This window comes from Pelodiscus sinensis, chromosome 13, assembly GCF_049634645.1.
Source record: "Pelodiscus sinensis isolate JC-2024 chromosome 13, ASM4963464v1, whole genome shotgun sequence".
Classification (NCBI taxonomy): domain Eukaryota; kingdom Metazoa; phylum Chordata; order Testudines; family Trionychidae; genus Pelodiscus; species Pelodiscus sinensis.
The window spans coordinates 10,184,719-10,206,679 of NC_134723.1; the positions used below are offsets into that span (position 1 = coordinate 10,184,719).

The following is a 21,961-nucleotide window of genomic DNA, read 5'->3' on the forward strand; positions in this document are numbered from 1 at the left end:
ATTTCTTTTCCATATTTGGGGAGAAATCAGATTATATAATTGCATTCCATGATGATAATGCTCTTTCCATTCCACTAGTATCACTGAAGGATTCTGAAGAAAAGCTACTACTGTTAAACACTGTAAAATCAGTAGGTCCAGATAAGTGAGGAGCTCACTCGACAGTTAATGTTGATTTTCAGTAAGTTTTGGGCCCTGGGGAAATTCCAGGAGGCAAATAAAACTAATGTTATGCCAACTTTTAAAAAGGATAAGTAGGATGATTCGTATAGGCCTGTTAGTCTGACAACAAACCCAAGCAACGTAACAGAACTGCTGATATGGGCCTCAAAAAATACAAACATTCCAAAGGGTAATGTAATTTATGCAAATCAACATGGACTTATGGAAAACAGATCCTATCACCCGAACTTGATATTTTGTATTACACATTTCACTGAAAAAAGTAGTAGTTGTGGTGATGCAGTATACTTAAGGTGTATACTTAAGTATTCTCTAAAGTGTTTGCCTTGATATGAATATTTTGATAAAAAAAAAATAGAATGATATTGGTACACATTAAATGGATTAAAAATTGGCCAACTGGTACATGTCAAAACAGAATATCCCCATTGACTAGGTGTGTTTCCAGTAGGGTGCCACCAGGGATCAGCTCTTGGGCCCACATTATTTAACATTTTTATCAATAATTTGGAAGAAAACACAAAATCATCACTGATAATGTCTGCAGGTTAGACAAAAATTGGAGGTGTGTCAAAGAAAAGGACAGATCCTTGATACAGAGAAATTTGGATCATTAGTAAATTAGGCAAAAGCAAACGATATGCATTTTAATACAGCAAAATATAAATAGATAAATCTAGGAACAAGGAACACAGGTCATACTTACAGAATGTGAAACTCTGAAAAAGATTTGTGGTAGGAAGATAATCAGCTGAACTTGAGTTCCCAATGTGATGCTACGACCAAAAAAGATAATGCAATCCTGGGATGCATAGACAGGGGAATCTTGAATTGAAGTAGAGAGGCTGTTTACCTATTTGGCTGTGGTGCAGCCGCTCCTGGAATACTGTGTCCAGTTCTGGTGTTCACAACTCAAGAAGGAAGTTGTTAAATTGGAGAGAATTCAGAAAAGAATCACAAGAATAATTAAAGGATTAGAAAACATGCCTTAGAGTGATAGACTCAAGGGGCTCAATCTATTTCGCTTTGCAAAGAGAAGACTAAGGGATGATGATTAAAGTCTAAGTATCTATATGGGGAACAGATATTTCATAATGAGCTCTTCAATCTAGTAGAGAAAAGTAGAACATAATCCAATGGCTAGAAGTTGAAGCTAGACAAATACAGACTGTAAATAAGGTTTAATTTTTTTTCACGATAGTCATTAATTCCTGGAACAATTTACCAAGGTCTGTCACTGGCAATTTTTAAATCAAGGTGGGATGTTTTTTCTAAAATGTCTGCACTAGAAATTATTTTGGGAAAGTTCTATGCGTTATGCAGAGATTACCCTAGATTACTACAATGGTCTCATCTGGCCCTAGAATCTATGAATTTATGAAAGTACCATGCATACTTGCAACAGTCTATGACTAAATGAGAATAGCAAATTCCTTTGCCTAAAAGCAGTAAATGTCTTTCATATCTGCATATTTTCTTAGAAATATCTTAGAAAAAGGGGGGACTTAACTTATTATGTTCTGCTAATGTGAGGCAATTCTAAAATAGTGCAACCTATTGGAAACCTATCTGTTGTAATTAGTAATATATTCCTGTCCCACCTGATCAATCACAATTGCTACAGCACTTACTAGACAGGTGAAAATTCTTTACAATCTGAAAATAGTCTCTTAGGCAGGATAACCGTGTGTGTGATTTACTGAAATCTATCTAGATGCAATTTGTTCTCCTAGATTCTGATCCTTTATGCAAATGTAAAAACATAGTCTTTTTCTGAAACTCAGCCAGTACTTTTCCCATCTGTCCTCCCGACAGTCTTCTTGAAGCTAGCACCACAGGTAGTAACACACAGAATAGATGGAACTGCCTGCCTGTTAAGAGTTCAGACACTTCAAACACTGTACAGTAAAAGCAACGAGTCAGTTATAAAGTTTGAATATGTTTTACAATGAATCACTTAGCTAGTTATTGGAAGTTCCTTCCTACTAAGACACATCCTAGAAACCTAGAAAAAGTGGACAGGATTGGATGGTAGCCTCAGATGGTCAGTATAAGCTCTCTGAAAAGAAATCTCTATAAAGTTTCTATGTACAACTTTAGACAAATTAAATCCTGCATTAGGAAAGTACAAGTAATGTCCTCAGTTCTGCACTGAGTTCCATTTAAGCATATTTCTGTGATTGTGTGGACCTCACTGCAGGAACTGGGCCAAATAACTTACCTGAGAAAACTAATCTTGTTTAAAAATAGATAATTAGTTACCAAGATGCAAACTACATAGATTTTTAATAATAGGCAATGGACTCAAATAATGATCTGTTTTGTTTTCTCCAAAATGCACTTAACATTGTCTTATTTTAAAATTACTTTGAAACTGATTAATAATACATTTTGCAATGTTCTAATGAATTAGAATGCAACAATTATGACAGCTTTTTACCTGGACTGGAGTAATGCTCATCATTACTGTATATTAAAGGTAATCACAGATATTGAGTGATTTTAACTGAATAAATATTGAGGAAAGGAGGTGCTGCTGAAAAACCATCTGAAAGTCATCATATTTCCAACCATAATTAAGACTACAGTATTTGAAAACCTGGCTATTAGGACCCTGGCAGTTCAGAGTGTGATATTTACGTTGTTTCATATATAAATATTTATGTAGCAATAATCTTCTGCAAGTACTACCAAAGCAAGGAGCAAGTAAGACTTAGCTAAAATTATTTAAAAAGTGATCTGTCAATAAAGGGTTAGCAGTAGATAATGCCCTGGAAGTACTGTACAGCTTTTGATGTTGCAAATGAATTGCAGCTATAAATCTAGAACAGCATACCCAATTTGTTGTGGTATATTTACTACACAGTCACTTTGTTGCTTCTATAAACTGAGTCCATTGCACACACCAGAGGCTCTCTCCATATCCCTTCAAGTTCCATGTGTATCAACCTCCCAGCTTTTCTATTTGAGGGATTCCTTCACCTCAATTAAAAGCAGCCTCAAAGCTACTCTAACTTGTACTCTGACTGCCCCAGCTGTCAGCAGCTTAGAAGAACAAGAGAGCAAGGAAGCCCTGGTTGCAACCCTGGCTTCAGATGCTGGTACAGTTTCTGAGTTAGATGTTGCATTAGGGGTAAAGAGGGAAGGAATGTTACAGAACTACTGCTTGTGCAGTATAAAGGGGCCCAAATGTCCAATTATTCCCACTTCAGTATGATCAAAATAAATATTCACGGGTCTTATTTCACAGCCCTTATTCAGGCAAAAGACTCACTAAAACAGTGGCATGTGACACTGATTTTGGAACTGCTAGGCCAATATTGCTTATAGTGTAAAAGGATTTCTGCTTTTTGTTCATGGTTCTGTTATCACTAGATATTTTTTCCTCTTAAGAGTGCTTCTATTATTCAACTAGGTTTAAAGTTCAATTTATTAGGCATAATTCTGATCTCAATTTCTTAAACATAACAGGCATCTACACTGAAGGTAATACTGGGTAGTTGGGAGCAGAATTTGGTCAATTAAACACTAATCAGTAGAGCTGCTCTTTTTCTTTTTTAAAAACAGATATGACGTTTGCCCCACAGAGAACACTGGCAAGGACCAAGAAACAATGCAGAGTGATCTATGTATGTTTATGCATTTAAATTGCACTTTCATTACTTTTTAAAAAATAACTGCCAGTAGTCCAGTAATGTTGTGAGTTACTTCCCTTAAGAACTTTGCAGTGCATAGTAACGGTACTGGCTGATTTCTTTATTTATCCCTTTTTTATTCTTTCTGAATTCTCCAAACCCTCTGTTTTATTTTTCTTGCTAAAGGCTAGGTTTTTATAACAAAGGCAATTCAGTAGCTCAGCCATTTTAGAATCGCCATTAATGTCATTCCCTCCTCATTTATTAATGGGCCTACTACCTCTCCAGTATTTCCTTTTCCCCCATGACATAGTTGTAAAAACCCTTCTTGTTCCCTTTAGCCAGCCTCAACTCATTCTGCTTTATTTTTTGCAGCCCTTATCTATCTTTCTTTTTTACAAAGTTAAGATGAATAGAATTCCACCCAATGCTGCAACACTGAGGATCATTTTAAATAAATCATTTTACATGACCTATTTAATGTAAATCTACCTAAAACCAAAGTTAACAAATGAAGATCACAAATGAATCACAGTAACACTTTCCTCCCAAAATATGCTAGACCTGTGATGACTTTTTTAAAGTCAAAAGATTACTCTGTTAACACCTCCAATGCCTTGTGCTTCTGCATGCCCAAGGCTATTGCTTTGTGAAGCATTCCCATTATTTTTAATGAGCAGTCAGGACTTACACAGTGTACGTCCATAAGACCACAGATATGCCCCTTTTCTGCCTGTGCATCACAGATCCTAAGTGTGTGAGAAACATAAAAGGAATGCTGCTGCTTTTTAAAAGCTTTCCATAAAGGCACCTGATAATTTCATCCTTTTTCATTAGCTAGCATCCACTCCCCACAAATAATTCAAGCTGCAAGCTACTTTAAAAAGCTAAAATTAAGCAGTATTTTATTTCTATTAAATTGCTGGCAAGTACCAGTTTCACTGTTTGTTAGATATCAAGCCAGCCAAATGATGCAATAGCCTGTATCCATTATGCATTCTTGCAGGAGGCAGCCAGTAAATCAGAAAGCTTGCTGTAGAGAAGAGACTGTCTAGTGAACTGTGCAGAGATATGCCCAAGTCCTTCAGGGAGAAGGGACATTTCAGTCTCTCACATGCTATTCCAATAGGCTTTAGAATTTAACTAGTTTTTGTTATGAACTCTCCAGTAAAGGATATCCATATAGGGAAATCTTCACTTGAGAGCCACATTACTCAATGTCAAACAACTGTCTGTCTACAGTTGTCTCTTGCAGTGACCACAAACCTTCCCCATCCATTTCCACACACTTATATTTGATCATTTCATTCCCTATTCCACTTCTGCCTGCATTTTAGCCCATTCCCTCTTATTGCCAGAGGAGAGAAAAGCTGATATTTTCCTGTACTTTCTGATGTGTAATGTCAAGTACCCTGTTTGTTACAAGCAAATGGCCATTATTAAATGGCCTGTCTGAATAACTGAACCTCCATAGGCCTACCCAGTCATGAGATAAACAATCTGATCAAGTCAGTTCAGAGGAGGGACTAGCCTTTCCTACACTGGAAGTGTTCATCCACAGCATCTTTTTATGCTGATTTTAATGGGTCTCTGTTGTTCTTTCAAACGCCTCACTTCCTGGCCTGTTGATCATATGCACAAAGCACATACTAGCATATGTATCCCACAGAGCTGGGATACAAATTGTACTTCTCTTAATCCATCTCTGAATTTCATGTGTGTGTGAGTATATGACCAAAACCAGAAGAAACTTCCTTCTTGACAAATAAAATTGCTATGAGTTTGGAAACCTCAATGGTACACATTTTGTTTCCTGTGACAGATTTTTAGCTGAGGTTAATCATTATAGCACAATTGCTATCAGCCAAGGATCCTACCTATAATCTTGAAAGTTTTCTTGAGTCATTCATGGCTCAAACTTCAATCTCAGTAGCACAGGAGTAAATTTAGAGTAACTCCATTGACAGCAAATGAGTTATTTAAGATTTACACTAATATAAAAGAGTTGATTAATTGTTTTTGTAAAAGAAATAAAGCTCTTCTGGCTGATTTTCCATTGCTTAAATCTCATTTGCAAGCACTATGAAGAATTTAGTCCATCACAGGCTGTTGTAAACATGTCTGTCATATTGTGATTGGTGAACCTTAGTGGCCAGAGAACTCTTTTGATCAGATGTATAAAAATCATATAGTCCTTAACAGCTTGGTGGACAGTTAACACAGACATGCATGCACATCAGGTTATTTATCACGTAAAACTGAGCGCACACACATACACAGATCTGCACAAAATGATAACATGATGTGCTATATTGTAATCAAATAGGGACATGTTCTTAACATGTCCGGACAAATACGGTGCATCTCTAGGATGGCAGGAGAGGGTAATTCTGCACATTAGTGAGTTATGTGGAGACCAACAAGGTCTGTGGACTGGTAATAACACCAAGATACAAAGTAGAATAAAAGACACTCACCTTAAGAAGTTCATAATGCTGAATGCCATTCACACCAATGTCCGGATCAATGGCAGATGGGACAGAGTAGCGGGAATTAATGGCTGTGTTCTCAGGGATGGAGATGTTAATGACTGTTGAGGGAAAGAGGGGAGCATTGTCATTGATATCCTCTATCAAGAACCTGATCTTGACCAGTCTGAAGACTTCATCAGGCAAAACTGCAACCTCCACCTCATAAAAGCACCGGTTTTCGCTAAAAATGCCAGAGCACAGCTTCTCCCGGTCTATGCGGTTGGCAGTCGTGAATATTTCACCAGTGTTTTCCTCCACTCGAACTAATGGCACATCCCCAGTCTTATACACAAGCTTGAACTGAAGAGGTGATGAAAGGGGCACATCCGGGTCCAGTGTCAAATTCAGATCCTTTAGCAAATTGCCAATCAGGACATTTTCTGGCAGTTCTTCCCTCACAGTATAATTCTTCTCTTGGGCACCAGACTGAAATACAATGCAGGCTAATAAGACTGCCAAGAGGTAGGTTCCAGACAGCAAGTCCATCTCCAGAATGGCTAATGAGTCCTCCTGAAGAACACCAAGAATAGCTGGGAAAGAGGGAAGAAAGGCAAAGATTATTAAAAAGCACTAAAACAGTATGTCAGCCAAATGGTGGAAATGCAAAAGCTGAGCGATTTGAGAATTGTTGCAAAACTAGGTCAATGAAATGCTATTTGTTACTGTGAACATTGTTACATAAAACAAACAGCAATAAAGCAGATAATCCCTTATATCTGCTTTCTTATGTTTCCACTTTATAAATGTTGATTTCAGAATCTGAAGAATGGACCCTCCAAAAATACAAGGGTCCTCATGAGAGTATATTGTTCCCACTCTCTGCTCTTCAAAACAAATCTTCCCTACCAGCCCTCCCTCAGCCATACTGGCCTTCCCCTTTCTCCCACACCCAGCTCCTTGATCTTGTTCCCTTGTCAGGCAGCCAAGTCAGCCTCAGCCCACCCAAGCAGCTGGTTTGCAAGCAGGCATCAGCAGTCCATCACTTCCTGGGATGGGCTGCCTCACTTCTACATATGGACCCCAACAGACCACAGAGGTGGAATACAAACTCCACTTCTCTTAATCCACCTCTGAGTTTTGCACAAATAAAACTGAATGACAGCTCTAAGCATTAAAATGTTCTGTCGTCTAATATAGCAGTTCACACTGGCAAGGAAAACTTATCAAAATTATGTCTAAAGAACTACTACCACAACACAAAGCAATCAGTCCTCTTCAGAATCAAGAAAGGATTTGATCCACAAACTATTGGAGACAATGGAATTACTTCTACTCATCTCTGGAGACTTTGTATCAGGCCCCAAAAGCACATTGAAAAAAATTACACAAATGGTCTGTGGTGCTTAGTGCTCCTCTTCCTGCTTCAAATATTTAAAGCTTTTACTGGGGCACAAATCTAGGACCAGTTGTGATGACCTAAGAGCTACTATGTACTGACCCAGAAGATGAGCTCCTAAAGGGTTCAGTCCTATAAATACTGAGAGTCTTGTCAGATAATGTCCCTACTGGATACTTGCCATTGCCTTCAATGGGAGTTGTGATTTTTTTCCTTTGGTAGGTTAAGCAGTGTTTTTAGTGGTTGATCTCACCCCCTGAAGTTCACAAGTGACAACCTTTACTGTGCTGGAAAATCAGCAACAGGGCATTTCTCACTATATTAAAGTAATTCTAAATCAGATCAGAGCTGATTCTACACAAGTTGCCAGTGTTCCTCTCTCAAATACTCTGATATTCAGTGAAACCTAGTACATAGGATTAATACTAGAACAGGGTATGAATGTGTTTCAAGGAGAAGGAGAAGACCAGTCAGTATCACTCCACTGTGTTGTGAGCTACAATATATACAAACCCAGATGCCTGAAAGCCCCAGACTTGTGGGGGAGGGAAAATGACTATCTTTAGTTTCAGTATGGATGAATCACTCAGTAGAGTAGCACGGCTACATTTCTATCAGTAGAGTAAGATACAGGAAAATTATAAAATGTAGGCGTCTCCAGTTGCGGAATAAAATGTGACACTACATCAATTTACACAATTTTGCCACTGCTGGGAGAAGAGTCTGCTTCTCTGCAGCTCTTGACCTCTGACATCTGGGACAGCCGTCCAAGGGCCAGACACTCAGCTGGCATCAATTTAAAATTAACTTCAATTTACAACAACTAATGATCCAATCCACTACACCCACCTTACCAACTCAACTGCATCTCTTCTTAATGTTCAAAAGCATATACAGAGAGAGAGAGAGGGGTAGGTGTTTCTTTCCTTTCTTTCCTTCCTCTCCTAATTTTATTCTCCTTCTGTTATACCTGATGCCATTCTATAAATTTCAGCCCAAAATGCTCTACATGGAAGATGCATCCCTATCAACCGCTTTGGGGTAACTCAGGGTATGTCTACACTACCCTCCTAGTTCGAACTAGGAGGGTAATGTATGCATACCGCACTTGCTAATGAAGCCCGGGATTTGAATTTCCCGGGCTTCATTAGCATAAGCGGGGAGCCGCCATTTTTAAATCCCCGCTGCTTCGAACCCCGTGTAGCGCGGCTACACGGGGCTCGAACTAGGTAGTTCGGACTAGGGTGCCTATTCCGAACTACCGTTACTCCTCGTGAATAAAAAGTAGCGTTTAAACTACTGTCAAGGCCTCAGAATGGCATTATATTCTTTAAATATTTTGGGTGTACAGGAGAGCACCATAAACACCAAAAACTGCAGTAAACATACACAGAACTGGTATCCGTGGGGCAGTATTTTTAACCTTATTGGTTCATTTGTGAGCAAAGGGATTACAGAACTAACTCAAGGCTTAACCTCCTGTGAATTACATTCCCTGTGGTAAGATTGCTTGTGAAACCAGGAGGCTAAAAAATATGCAGGTAATTATAATAAATATAATAAAATGTATACATACATACACACATACTACAGACCTCTGTATGTATAGATTATACTGAACAACCTTATAATTATTAAGGTAAAACTGTTACTCTGTCCTTAACTCACCTAGCCATACTGCAGTTCTAAACACAATATAAATTATTATATCTTACACCACAAGCTGAAATGCAGTAATCTAATCCTGGAGTTTCAGCCTAAATTTGGAAACTCTTAGATGCTGTTATTATTTTTCAATTTAAATTACATGTTACATGGTTTTCATTAACAATTTAATATACTTATGGTAACCTCATAAACCATGACATGCATTGATAACTGTTGATGAATAATACTTTGAATGTGAGACATGCACAATTGATGCTTTAGATCTGATTCTCTTCTCCCTTCATTGTAAACTAAGACTAATTCTGCCACAGTCAATAAGTCAGATTCTCTTTGTGCGATCATTTTCACTAGTGCAAGAGGTATAAAAGAACACCATGCTGATTTGGGAGTGATTGATATACCGTGTGTAAATAATGTATAAATAACTAAAGAAGGTACAAGGAAGAGCTGATCAGAAAATGCAATCTCCATCTAGTCAAAGTGGAAAATTCTGACATTTCAAAATTGGGATGAAGAGTCAAAACTTTTTTTTAAAGTGGGCCAAAAAAATCCTTAAAATTTTGATTTGCCAACATCAAAACAACCTTATCCCACATTTTGTTTAAACAATTTCAAAATGTTGTAATATATACACGTACATATTACATTTAATTATACATTTGTCAAAACAAAATGAAGTCAAAACAAAGTAACACATTTTGATTTGGAATAATTTCACATTTATTTGTTAAATTTTGTCAAAAGCACCATCTTCCAGCAAAACATTTTGATTTTGTTGAGCATTTTTCAACAGGTAACTGCCATCACAAAATTTCCAACCAGCTTTCTGCAAGTTAATGAAAAATCAGGCCCAGTAGAGTTATATGAATGTAAAACGGTTGTAAGGTAAATCACAGCGATGCCTGTACATACTTTGGTATTTTGCCTTTGGACGTAAATTCCACCTCTTTACAGTCACTTTTAGACCCTCCATCCTATACTCACCTGCTTCTGGTTTTTATTAAAAACTAATCAAGTACACACACGCCTGGGCTTTGAATTTTTCATGGAAAACTGTTATCCTGCAGGATGAAAAAGTGACTGATACTGGTTTACAATTATTTAGCTGTGAAAACAGGGAGTATTCTGAATGCTATCTTTTTTTTCCCCTTCTGAACCAATCAGTATCAGTGAAGTCATGATGCTTTGAGGGGTTTAAAAGTTACAAAATTCAAATTCTCTGTTCAGATATATGAAGCAAGCAGCTCAAGCCATGGGCAGGAACTGCACTTAAAAACAACCTATTTATATAGTGATGGCTGTTCTCTGTCTGTCATTTGTGCTTGGACTGATGGGGGTGCTATGGCAACGGCAACAGAAAGAAAAGAGGAGGGGGAGGTGTTGTCTAGCAACAAAACACAACAAAACACTTGCAAGACGTTCAAGAAATCAGAATATCTCTAATAGAATATTATATGTGGAATAGTTCATTGGCTCTTGAGCATATTTTCCCACCATACGTATAAAACTCTAAAAATGGGAAAACCAGAAACTAAGAATAGCAGGACAAAGGAGACCGGAGAAATGGAAAACTGAGTTAAGCAGAAATTATTAAGAGCAATTGCAGAAGTGGAGCAATGACTGATACTAAAATCGTGAAGATAAACTGATAATGTGATAAGATAAAGGGACAGAGAAGAATAAAAAAACAACGCGGGGATGGGGAGACAAAGCACAGTCACTGTGAGGAGAGTTCTAGATGGTTGAGGGCCAATGGCAAAGCACATACCGCTGCTGTTAATACTCTGCTAGTACCATGACTAAACAGGGGACTTCTGGTCAGTGGTTGCTAACACAGCACCCTTCACCAGCCCCATGGGCATTTCAGCAATTAAAAATGAAAAACAGAAGTGTTTCACACAAGGTATCCTTAGCTTCTGAGATGCTGCAAAGATTACTTGCCAGAGTGCTACACTTATGGCAGTGCTCGTCACCTGAGCAGTGATGGCAAATACCCTATATGAGATAGCAGAGGGGAGAAAAAGGAAGTTATGCATTTGCTCACGCACACGCACTCACAGTTATCCAATACATTGAACCCTCATGCTATAGTTTAAACCATATTATAGTTGAGCTTCACTTTAATAGCTGTTGTTTTGGCATCTCTAATAGTTATGGATACTGTGTGCTCACTGAACTGCAATGCAGAATATAAAGATTAGAAAGCATCATTGGAATTTGATTTTAAAGCGGATCCAAATCTGAGCTCCTTTGAAGTTAGGCCTTAACCGGCTCCCCTTGAAGGCAATACCAAAGCTCCCATTATGCACAGTGGGAGTAAAAGTAGGAGCCCTTAATTCATAGAATTCATGGTACTGATGCAATAATGAAGCTACATACCATATTAAGAGGGCTAAGTAACATTATCTATCAATGTCTGTGTTCAGACTTGACTTGCATTATAAATTAAACTAGATGAAATCTTTACTTAGGCACTAGCTAGCCACAGTTCAAAGTGATGTCAATCTACCAAGAAAGACCAGTGGCTACCATTGGATGCAGGGTTTCATATACAGTAGACTTCCGATAATCTGGAACCTTTGGGACCTCAGTGGTGCCGTATTATCGGATATGCCGGACTATCAGGAGGTACTATAAATTGTTTTTTTTATATATATATCATAGAATCATAGAATTATAGGACTGGAAGGGACCTCGAGAGGTCATCGAGTCCAGCCCCCCGCCCTCAAGGCAGGACCAAGCTCCATCTACACCATCCCTGACAGATGTCTATCTAACCTGTTCTTAAATATCTCCAGAGAGGGAGATTCCACCACCTCCCTTGGCAATTTATTCCAATATTTGACCACCCTGACAGTTAGGAATTTTTTCCTAATGTCCAATCTAAACCTCCCTTGCTGCACTTTAAGCCCATTACTCCTTGTCCTGTCCTCAGAAACCAAGAGGAACAAATTTTCTCCTTCCTCCTTGTGACACCCTTTTAGATATTTGAAAACCGCTATCATGTCCCCCCTTAATCTTCTTTTTTCCAAACTAAACAAGCCCAGTATATATATATATATATATATATATATATATATATATATATATATATATGTATGTATGTATATATATATATATACACAGTATATACTGTATATAAAGTGTTCTTAACCCTTTTTATTGTGATGTTTTAGTTTTTTTAACCCTTTTTTACCCTTTTCGCTCGGTTCAGCTGCTGCCACTGTTGCCTTGTGACTCATTTTTTTGCCAAAGCTCACTCACTAGGCTCTTGCCATTTTGATGCCGGACTATCAGGAGTGCCGTACAATTGGATGTCGGACTATTGGAGTTTTACTGTAATACAGGAATATTATGTAGAAGTTTGTTGGTAAAGTTTGTAGCGCTGAACTCCTCTGCAGGACAAGTTCAAAACAGTTTCAAACCAATATTTCTTATGGCAGAACACCCACTAATCGTATCTACAAATGGCTGGTGATATGCACTTTCTGTCATTCAGCAGTATAACCTGAATGTAGTTTAACTTCTGATCAGTATGAACCAATTGTATCTACCTCAGTTCCCACAATCAGTTCTCTTTACTCTAAACCTTATAAGATGTTGTGTCACAGTGTCATACCGTGTGCTCAAGACTTTGTACAGTATCTCTGACTCCTTCTGTTCAATGCTGACATTAAAAACACAGCTTTATCAGCTTTATTCCATGGATATGAATTGCTACATTGTTAAGTGGCTGTTTTTCACTAGAAATTAATAACTTATGTAAAAACAATTATTTATATTGTTCATTCAGCTCATAAATTAAACATACAGCCTTCACCTGCATTTCTTATTTCAAATGACAGTTGGAAATCCGGAAAAGTGGTCTCCTAGGTAGCTGAAAAAAGTTCTTCTAGAACTAAGAAGCAAACTAAATTCATACATTCTCAACTATTTACTTACTCTACTTATTTGAAGGTTATTTTTCTGCATAATTCTCACTCTGTCACAATTCCAGGCCATAATCTTTTTTGTAACCATCAATATCCATGAGCATTCACCCAGTTTACAGTGTATTCCATAGATATGCCTTGTTAGAATGACCTCCCTTTCTCAGGGAAACAGATCCGAAGACATTTCATGCCCAGAGGTAGAAATTTAATGCCCAGAGAGCCTGATTTGCTTTTCACAAACTTCCCACCTGTGAATCTCCATTGATTTCACGTGGGCTATATTACTCCTAATTTACTCCTAATGAAAGTAAGATTAGATACCACCAAGGTAGAATAGGGCCCTAAATGCTTATCGCCATTAAAAAACACCAGTCACTATTCCAATGGAAATTCAGAGGAACAAGAGAAAGACTTGGGACTCTTCAGTTGGCTTAAGTTTAGGTATGTATTTAAGTCATTCCAAGGCCTTGGCTCCTCCAGGAGCATTGCGTTTCTGGGTTTTGGTTGGCCTCACTCTTTTTCCTGTAGGAAGAGGATAACAACTCCTCCCATTTACTCATGGCAGGGAAAAAAACAAGGGTGATGTCTAGTAATTGCTAAATTCACACATTCAAAACTTGGAAAACAACACTGAGTTTCTTTTGCTAAATGATAGTGTTTCAAATATTAAAACTGACCTAATGTGTGGGGCGGTAGCGTCTGAGGAATTGCACGTCTTATTGATAAGATATAAAAATGAAATAGTCATGAACATGTCACAAATGGGCAATGCTAGTCTGTAATCAACTATGCTCTATCCATATGCATCTGGTAGGCTCACACAGCGGGTCCCCACCATGCTTTTTATTGTTCTACTTTAATCAACATATAGCAGAAATCCTCTTCCCGCTGAATCTACAGCTCCAAGTTTGGGAAAATGCTGAGAGAAATATTTAAAAAATGCTATGACTGTCACTTATTTCCGAAAATTGTAATCACATGCTGCATTAACTTTTCATATAAACTGGTAACACTGGGAAATAGAGGGCATTGCTATTAGCAATGAAACAGGTTTGCACCAGTGTTGAATATTAGATATATGGAATGAGAACCGAAAGCATGGAGGAAAAGGTGAAGATCTCCCTGCTGATGAGATGTCTATTTCAATTTACTTAGATAGAAGCACTGCAGTACATGGAAAAAAAAAATCTATAATGCAGCTAAATGCTACAGCTCAGTGGTAAGAAATGACACTGTAATAACAATTAAAACACATGAAAAACAATGTGCAGTGCATTGCACAAATAATCAGAAAGTAGCACCAGACAAATGCTAGGAAATTATGTCTCATCTAATCTAAAAATACATTTTTGCATCACGATGTGGTGATTTTTTTTCTTCTATATGCGCATGGCAAGAGAATCCAATGCCAACATACAAAATGAACATACCTAAGTTGTAGACCTACTTAAAAATGAAAGTAAGATTACATACCATCAATTTGTCTCCATATCTTAGCAATGAGTAGAGTCAGGATTGTCCATGTTATAGCTAATGCATTTTGCATTAGCACATTGCATCCAGGTAATACTAATCATCATTGAATGTATAGAAAACAGATACATTAGTATCCATGAAATAATTCACTAGAAATTTCTGAATCTGGGAATGGGGGTATTGTTTAGGAGCACAAATTATTTTACGTAACTGGCTATTACCTACCTGCTAGATAAAGTCTGGTTGAAAGTATTCTGTCACTTCTTTACAGAAATGGCAACTTTTCTTGTTTTCAGTGTGGAAACAATTCTTTGCTGGACGTATCCCTGGTCCAAAATCCAGATATGTTCCAATTGCGCACAATAGGAGGTGTCATGCACAAAACACGTTGTGGCTCCAAGAAGGAATAGCTGGTTTGCAGAATCTAATAAATGCTGATGAGACAGTATTCTGATGGTGGACTATGGGATTTCATGTCCATTTCTTTGACTTGTGTGTATTTTATACAGATGTTAGCAGGATTTCATTTGAAATTAGGCAGATTTGGGGCCTATCGTACACAAGTCCCTTTGATTAATAGGTCTTATTAGTAAAGACTGAAATCTGGATTATTCTGTACTGTGTGGGGCATATATTTGTGTGTTGTGAGACAGTGCTGCTTTGTCCCTCAATTCTTAGTGATGATAATGATCAATTTATGGAGAACTTAACCCAGATGGTACATGACATGTATATTTGGTGAATAGTGCTAATGTATCTTAGACAATGCTTGAGCGTTGGGGCCCAGTGTCTTAGATTGCATTCTTTATTTTCACATTCCTATTAGCCTTGATTTGGGAAAGGTAAGAGAGAACTGAAGGAACACAGCTGCCTCTGATGTATTTTGATATTTAGTTATGACCTACTAACAAAAAGTGCAGGCTAATTCCTTAGATCTAGATTTCCCATTTCTTTGTAAATAGGAACACATTTGAAGGACTTCTCAGAATTATGATTACCTGATGGACAGCACAGCAGGCTGCTGAACTAGAAGCTTTTCCCCCAAAAGCTTCATGCAGAAAACGTATACATCTGAAATAATGGGTTAGGCTTTAGCTGGGCAAGAACTTCCAACAGCAAGCCCCAGTCTTACTGGCATAATAGTTCGCCATGGTTGAGGCCTCTCCTTAATGGAGAGCTATAAGCCACAGCCTTGTCAGATTATTGACTTTTAGAAGTCCAAATACTGCCTTCTGGCCTGGAACGAGCTCCTTTATATTTGAAGATCCAGATTGTGAGTGGAAGTCTCCTTACAAAGCATTTGCACTTCCATTTACATTTACATCCCCACTATACTGAGGACTAGCTGTCTGTTCCTCTCCACAACTGGCAGCTCAAATGCAATCTCCAGGGGCCAGCTAGTCTTCTGAAGTCCTTTGCAGTGAGGGAGAGGGAGGTTAATCTTGCAAATTTTTGGCAGGGGAGGAGAGAAATCAAGGTATATCCACCCCATTACAATTTCCAATCACAAAAACATTTAAAAAAAACCCTCAAATGCTCCAGAACCATTTTTTCTTCAAGATAATATTTTTCAAATTGGTATAATAATTACAATCAATGGGCTTGGTTGGGTCTCCGGTGGGAGGAAGTTACGGGCAAGGCAAGAATCTGCAATGTTTCCTTCCCAACTTTTTTCCCTCATTGTTACACTGGTTGAGGTGGGAAATGATATGGGACCTGCAATCCAACATTTCCCAAGTAATGCTCCAAAAGCCAGAGTCACTTGGATAGTGAACTTTTGCTCGCACACCAGATGATGCTCGCAAAATTCTCAATCATATTTAGTGTGGCACCAGGCATCCTGACTACTGCTTCCCTCCTAAGGCACCCCTGCTCTCAGCTCTACCTTCACTCTCCTTACATGTCTCAATCCCATGTGAAAACTCCACTTCTGGAAGAGAAATGGTTGTCATAGAAATAGCTGACTTCCCTTTGTGCCTAGGAGCTGGGCACGCCATTCAGAGGGTTTCCCCCTCAGTGCTCTATGGCTATGCTTTCAGGCTCCAGCTGTCTCCTGATAATTAGCAATGTCAATGTGTAGTCAACTATACTATTAACCACTAAGCCTAGGCTTATCAGTTATTCTTGTCAACTACATGCATTGCCTCTGATACAGAGGCAGCAAGGGGGGAAGCAGGAGCCAGTGCTGGGGGGGGAGCTTGCTTAAAAGCTGGTTCCCCCAGAACTGGCTCCGTGGTGCTGCTTGCCCCCCATCCCTGCTGCTGCCTCTTTTCCCCCAAAAGCTTCATGCAGAAAACGTATATATCTTTGTCATTCTGTGTGAAAATCTTGTTACGACAAGAATTAGATATTCTTTATATTTATATTCTGTAATTCTAGCTGAAACCACAAAATCTGGTAAATTCTCACTCATTGTATAGTGTTCCTTCCCAACAAGAAAAAGGACAGAAGATTTGCTCTCCTGGGATGAAGTCTTAGGATTTGTGCATTAGATTTCAATTTCCAGCCTCCTAATCAGAGCTTTAAGATGTTTGCTAGCTGCATCCTTTTTTTTAATCCTCTCCTTTTAAATTATGTCTATTTCCAATTAATCTTATTTCTGCCTATCCCCAGGATAACATCTATCCCTTTACATACCTCACTACCTTGAAGGATAACCTCCCAGAAGCTAACATAATCAACCTCAAAATATGGAACAAAACTGAAAATCAAGGAAGATTGGTGAACCTTAACTAGATACACACGTACAAATGAGCAATGTGGCTATCTAAAATAGGATTAGGAGATTACAGTTATAAAATAGTTAGAAAAATAGACTTTAATATTTGCTTCTTTTTCCAATCTCCTTAAGACTATTTTAGATTTAATATATTTTGTGCCATTTCCTACCCTAGTTGCAATTTTGTCAAACTGGTGAATCATGGGCCCCACCCAATAAGCTTTAAACACAAAAGTAGTCTTTACTCATGTAAATACGTCCTTTAATAACAATGGAACTACCTACGCTAGCACAGGTATCCAATGTTGGATCCTAATATTGTGTCCTTTTATTTTATTGTATTGTATATTTCATGAGAAGTAAAATAGTTCAGACAATTTTACATTAATCTTTGTGAGCATTTTCTCAGAAAAAAAATACATTTCACACTCAATCCATTTCCCCTTAAAAACAAGCGTTCGAAGTGCACAAACAGTCAAACAGGACAGTTTAACAGCAACCCAGTTTGTTGGGGATATTTTAGGTAAGAGCTTGAAATGTTTGCTTGAAAAGGAATCATTTCCAAATTCTAAATATTCTTCTGCCAGTTTTTACATAGGCTTAAATGTAACTTAATTGAAAAGATAACTCAAACTAGTAGGTATTTGTCAAGGGCCTAATACATAAACTGTCTCCCTTCTTCTTGGCTCATGACTACTAAAAAACTCACTCCAATAAAAATTCAGCTCTACACTCTGAGTCTCTCACTTCCCAGTGCTTAGTGATTCTTCTAAAAAATGTGACCAATTTTCCACTCTTCACACTTGTCCTAACATATTTACATATGGTGCTCATAGAATACACTGTATACTATGTAGTTTGAATCCAATCTTGCAAGCATTTAAAGGAAAATCTACTCACTCCATGAGTAGTCCTGTTGAATACAAGTACATTACCCATGAATAAGAGCCTGTAGAATCAGTCTCCTAATTTCTTTCTGAATGTGTACAAATGCTGTCATTAGTGAAACGTTTTGTGAAATTTTGTTCTATTAGTTCTACTGAAATACAAAATCTGTTGCAGTGCAATGGGGCCATTTAATTATACAGCAGATTCCTCTAACAAAAGTGGCATAACAACAATAATATACTCAGTAACAAAGAAATGATACCATGCAGTGCACTGGTTGTGTGCGCTTTTTTTTTTTTCAATTGATATAAAGCTAGAAGCTGATCATTTTGCACATTTTATTAAACATGCCGTGGCACTTTTCATATGAATAGACATGTTAGTAACAATATCCTGCCCAAATTCCAAGCACTCACAATCTGCCCTACTTAAATTCTCGTAGTTCCAGTTGGATACATTATTCTTCGTTCACTTTCACAAAACCACTTAAGTACAGTATTGCTTGTAGATTATTTCAATGGTGTGAGAAGCAACCCCTATACTTACACTCTATGGAGCACTTTGGGGATCTTGCAGGATAAAAGGTGCTGTGCATATATAAAAGTATTATTAGCTATAGCAGCTGCACTATTGTGTGGTTTTAGAAAAAACATGTACCCTGACCAAAAAGTTATCTTTTTTCCTATTAATCATAGAAATAAACCACAGAAGAACATGGAAGACACAGTTTGTTATACAAAGTTACTTATACTATATTAAATATTATACTATACTTATACTATATTGACAGTGTTCTTTTACTAATGAGAAGAGAAAAAGTTACACAGTGCTTGATTGTGCTTCAACGAAGTTAATGGAAGTTCACCATTGACCTCAATGGGAGTAAGATCAAGCCTTTTCTTATTAATTCCCCTCTCACAAATTTGCAGCCATTTACTAAGCAGCTTTTTAATTAACAGTACTAGCTGAGCTATATGGGTATCCTTTTGTTAATATGAGTCCCAATTCTATCACCCTTTTTCATCCTGAAAATGACAGGTAGTCCAAAGAGACCCCATTAGTCTGCACAGAGAATCTGATCAAATGTCCTCTGAGGACAGTGGGAAGTCTCACATTGACTTAAATGGGCATTGGAACTGACCTAAAGGAACTGTACATGTTTTTGTTTATTTAAAACACTGTGAATTGTTCAAAATGTAAGCAAAGATTGCAAAATTAAGTCATATATTAGTAAAAAGAATACCTACGTATTCATGAATGTAACTTAATTGTTATACTAAGCCACCTCATCATCTTTCAAATCCCTCCTTAAAACTTACAACGTTTACAAAAATCTTGACATGTTAGGCATCTGGTCTACTGTGACCACTTGCTTTACATGCTGACCGATATCATTTCACTGTTTCTTTGTGACCCAACCCATCTGTCCATTTTATAGCCACCTGTTTTCTACTGTCTGACAATTAGGCTACATCTACACTATGAGGTGTCAGTGTCATTCCCTCACACATGTTCACACACACACAGACAGTTCTCACCAAGCTAGCGTGTGTATAAATAGCAGTGTAGTCATGGTAGCATGGGTAGTGGCAGCTGCAAAGTCATCGCTCAGCTGTGCCAAGTACAAACCCACCTCAACTCTGCAGGTGTCTACTCTGCATGGCTAAGCTGTGCCACCACAGCTGCTACACTGTTATTTACAGTCGCACAAGCTCATTGGGAGCTAGCACAAGAATATGTACATGAGCAACAGAGTCACATCCCTACCTGCTAGTGTAGAGGAAGTATTTAGATTTTAAGCTCTTCTGGGATTGGCCTGTTTCTCTCAAATATCAATACAGTGTCAAGCACAATGGAGCCCTGACCTCTATAAGCTACTGTAATACAAACAATAAATAATAATTAGTTAGTTCACACTCTCATTCCTGGAAAGGATGTTTCCTCATGTTGCATGATGTCAACTTAAAACCAAGTACCATGGCAAACCATGGCCAGTGGCCTTTTCATTTACATGCAATCAGCTTGTACTTTCAAAAAGGTAATATCACTCATAGTTAGTAAAGATCTACTAACTTCTGAAAGGAGAATTAATTATTGAGTGAATTTTCAAGACATCCTCTCATTAGTAAAAGAAATAGTCTCCTACTTATTGTAGTATGGAAAACTATATATACCAAATTGCTTTTTATTTACTCTGTAGTTTTATTTCTGTGATTAATGGTAGAAAAAGTGGATTAAAACTGCTTCAGGAGAGTGAAGGATCATGTCCAAAATTTGAATTAACAAAAATGTCTAGCTCCTAATCCAAACCCCACTTCTTCTGTATGGCTTAGAAAATTAAATGCCCAAGTCTAGGTTGGTGATCTACTTGGTTGTTTCATGTAATGCAGAGTGGATCTGCAGATGGCAGAAATTCCACCAGGATGATCACTTAGGACAAGGTATTCCAATGTCTGAATTTCATTTCCACAGTCAAAAATTGGATTGTGAATAATTGATAGGTGAATGCAGTTCTAAGTGGACCATATTTTCCATGGAAATCAAAAGCCACTTGGTTCTTTGTATGGCTCTTCAATTAGGTGTTTATTTAGAAATTAGTGTCCTCCCTTCCTACCTGCCATTCATCTTTAGAGGAAACTCAAAGTCTATGAGTTTTAGCACTAAATACCAAAAAGATTTTCTGAACTTCTTTTAATCTGCTTCTCCAATTCCTTTTAATCTGCTTGGAAAGTTTGGTAGACTGGGCCCCAGTTTGGGGTTTGTCTACTCCATCACCCTGTCAAATAAGAGAAAGGTTTTGTCACGTTGACAAAACAACACTTTCACCAGGAATTATACTCAGGCCATCAACTCAGGCCACTGAACAGCCAATTAGTAGTGACTTCAGTGTACTACTGACCTGAGCTAGATTCATACTGGCAAGCTAGTGGCAAAAGACTCCATATCTTATTCCCAGTCCTCCCTGCCTAATGAATTCTTTCTTATGATGGAGTATGGTAGAATGAGTAGCTTCAAAGTGTTTAATTATTCTGTATGAAAATGACATCACAACATTGATAACAGTGGGATGATGAGAATAGCACAGATCATCTGAGTATCAGAGATCTATAACCGAGACCTTTATGTCTTCTGCCTTCATAAAAAGCCTTTAAAATCATCTTGAACATTTTCCTCTCAGAATATGATGGGTTTTTATCTTTACTGAAGCACTGTACAGTGCACTTGTGGAAAAAATGGAATATTAGTTCTCAAAAGTGAGAATTAAACAGTGAATAATCTTAAAAGAGTAATGTGAAAAATAGCCAGATTACAATTTCAGGTAGATATGTGTTTTTCTTCCTTTATTTTATCTTAAAGTCATGTCCGAGCTACACTCCAAACCCAGGAGAAAAGGCTGGGTTTAGATTTAAATGAAGAGACTTCATTATTCAATAATATATTTGTTTTAAAGTAACACCATAAAGAGAAAAAAAATAGTACAAATAAAACTTCAAAATCACCCTACACTATTTTTTAAAGTAATCCTGGGAGGTACAGTCTCTTTAAAACTGGGTCTTTATTGTCTCCTCAAATTACATCATGTGTGACTTCTT

General features: G+C 37.7%; 1 protein-coding gene across 13 annotated transcripts in view; it reads right to left on the reverse strand.

The window, feature by feature from the left end:
• PCDH11X (protocadherin 11 X-linked) overlaps positions 1-21,961 on the reverse strand; it is a 1,146,051-nt gene that overhangs the window by 1,047,622 nt on the left and 76,468 nt on the right. For all 13 annotated transcript variants that reach the window (XR_012906840.1, XR_012906841.1, XR_012906842.1 and 10 more), the window contains one exon: positions 6,296-6,879. Coding sequence is in view for 10 of the 13 variants with exons in the window: in XM_075940730.1 (XP_075796845.1) it covers positions 6,296-6,835 (540 nt within the window). In the remaining 3 variants the exon portion in view is untranslated. The remainder of the gene's footprint in view (positions 1-6,295; positions 6,880-21,961) is intronic.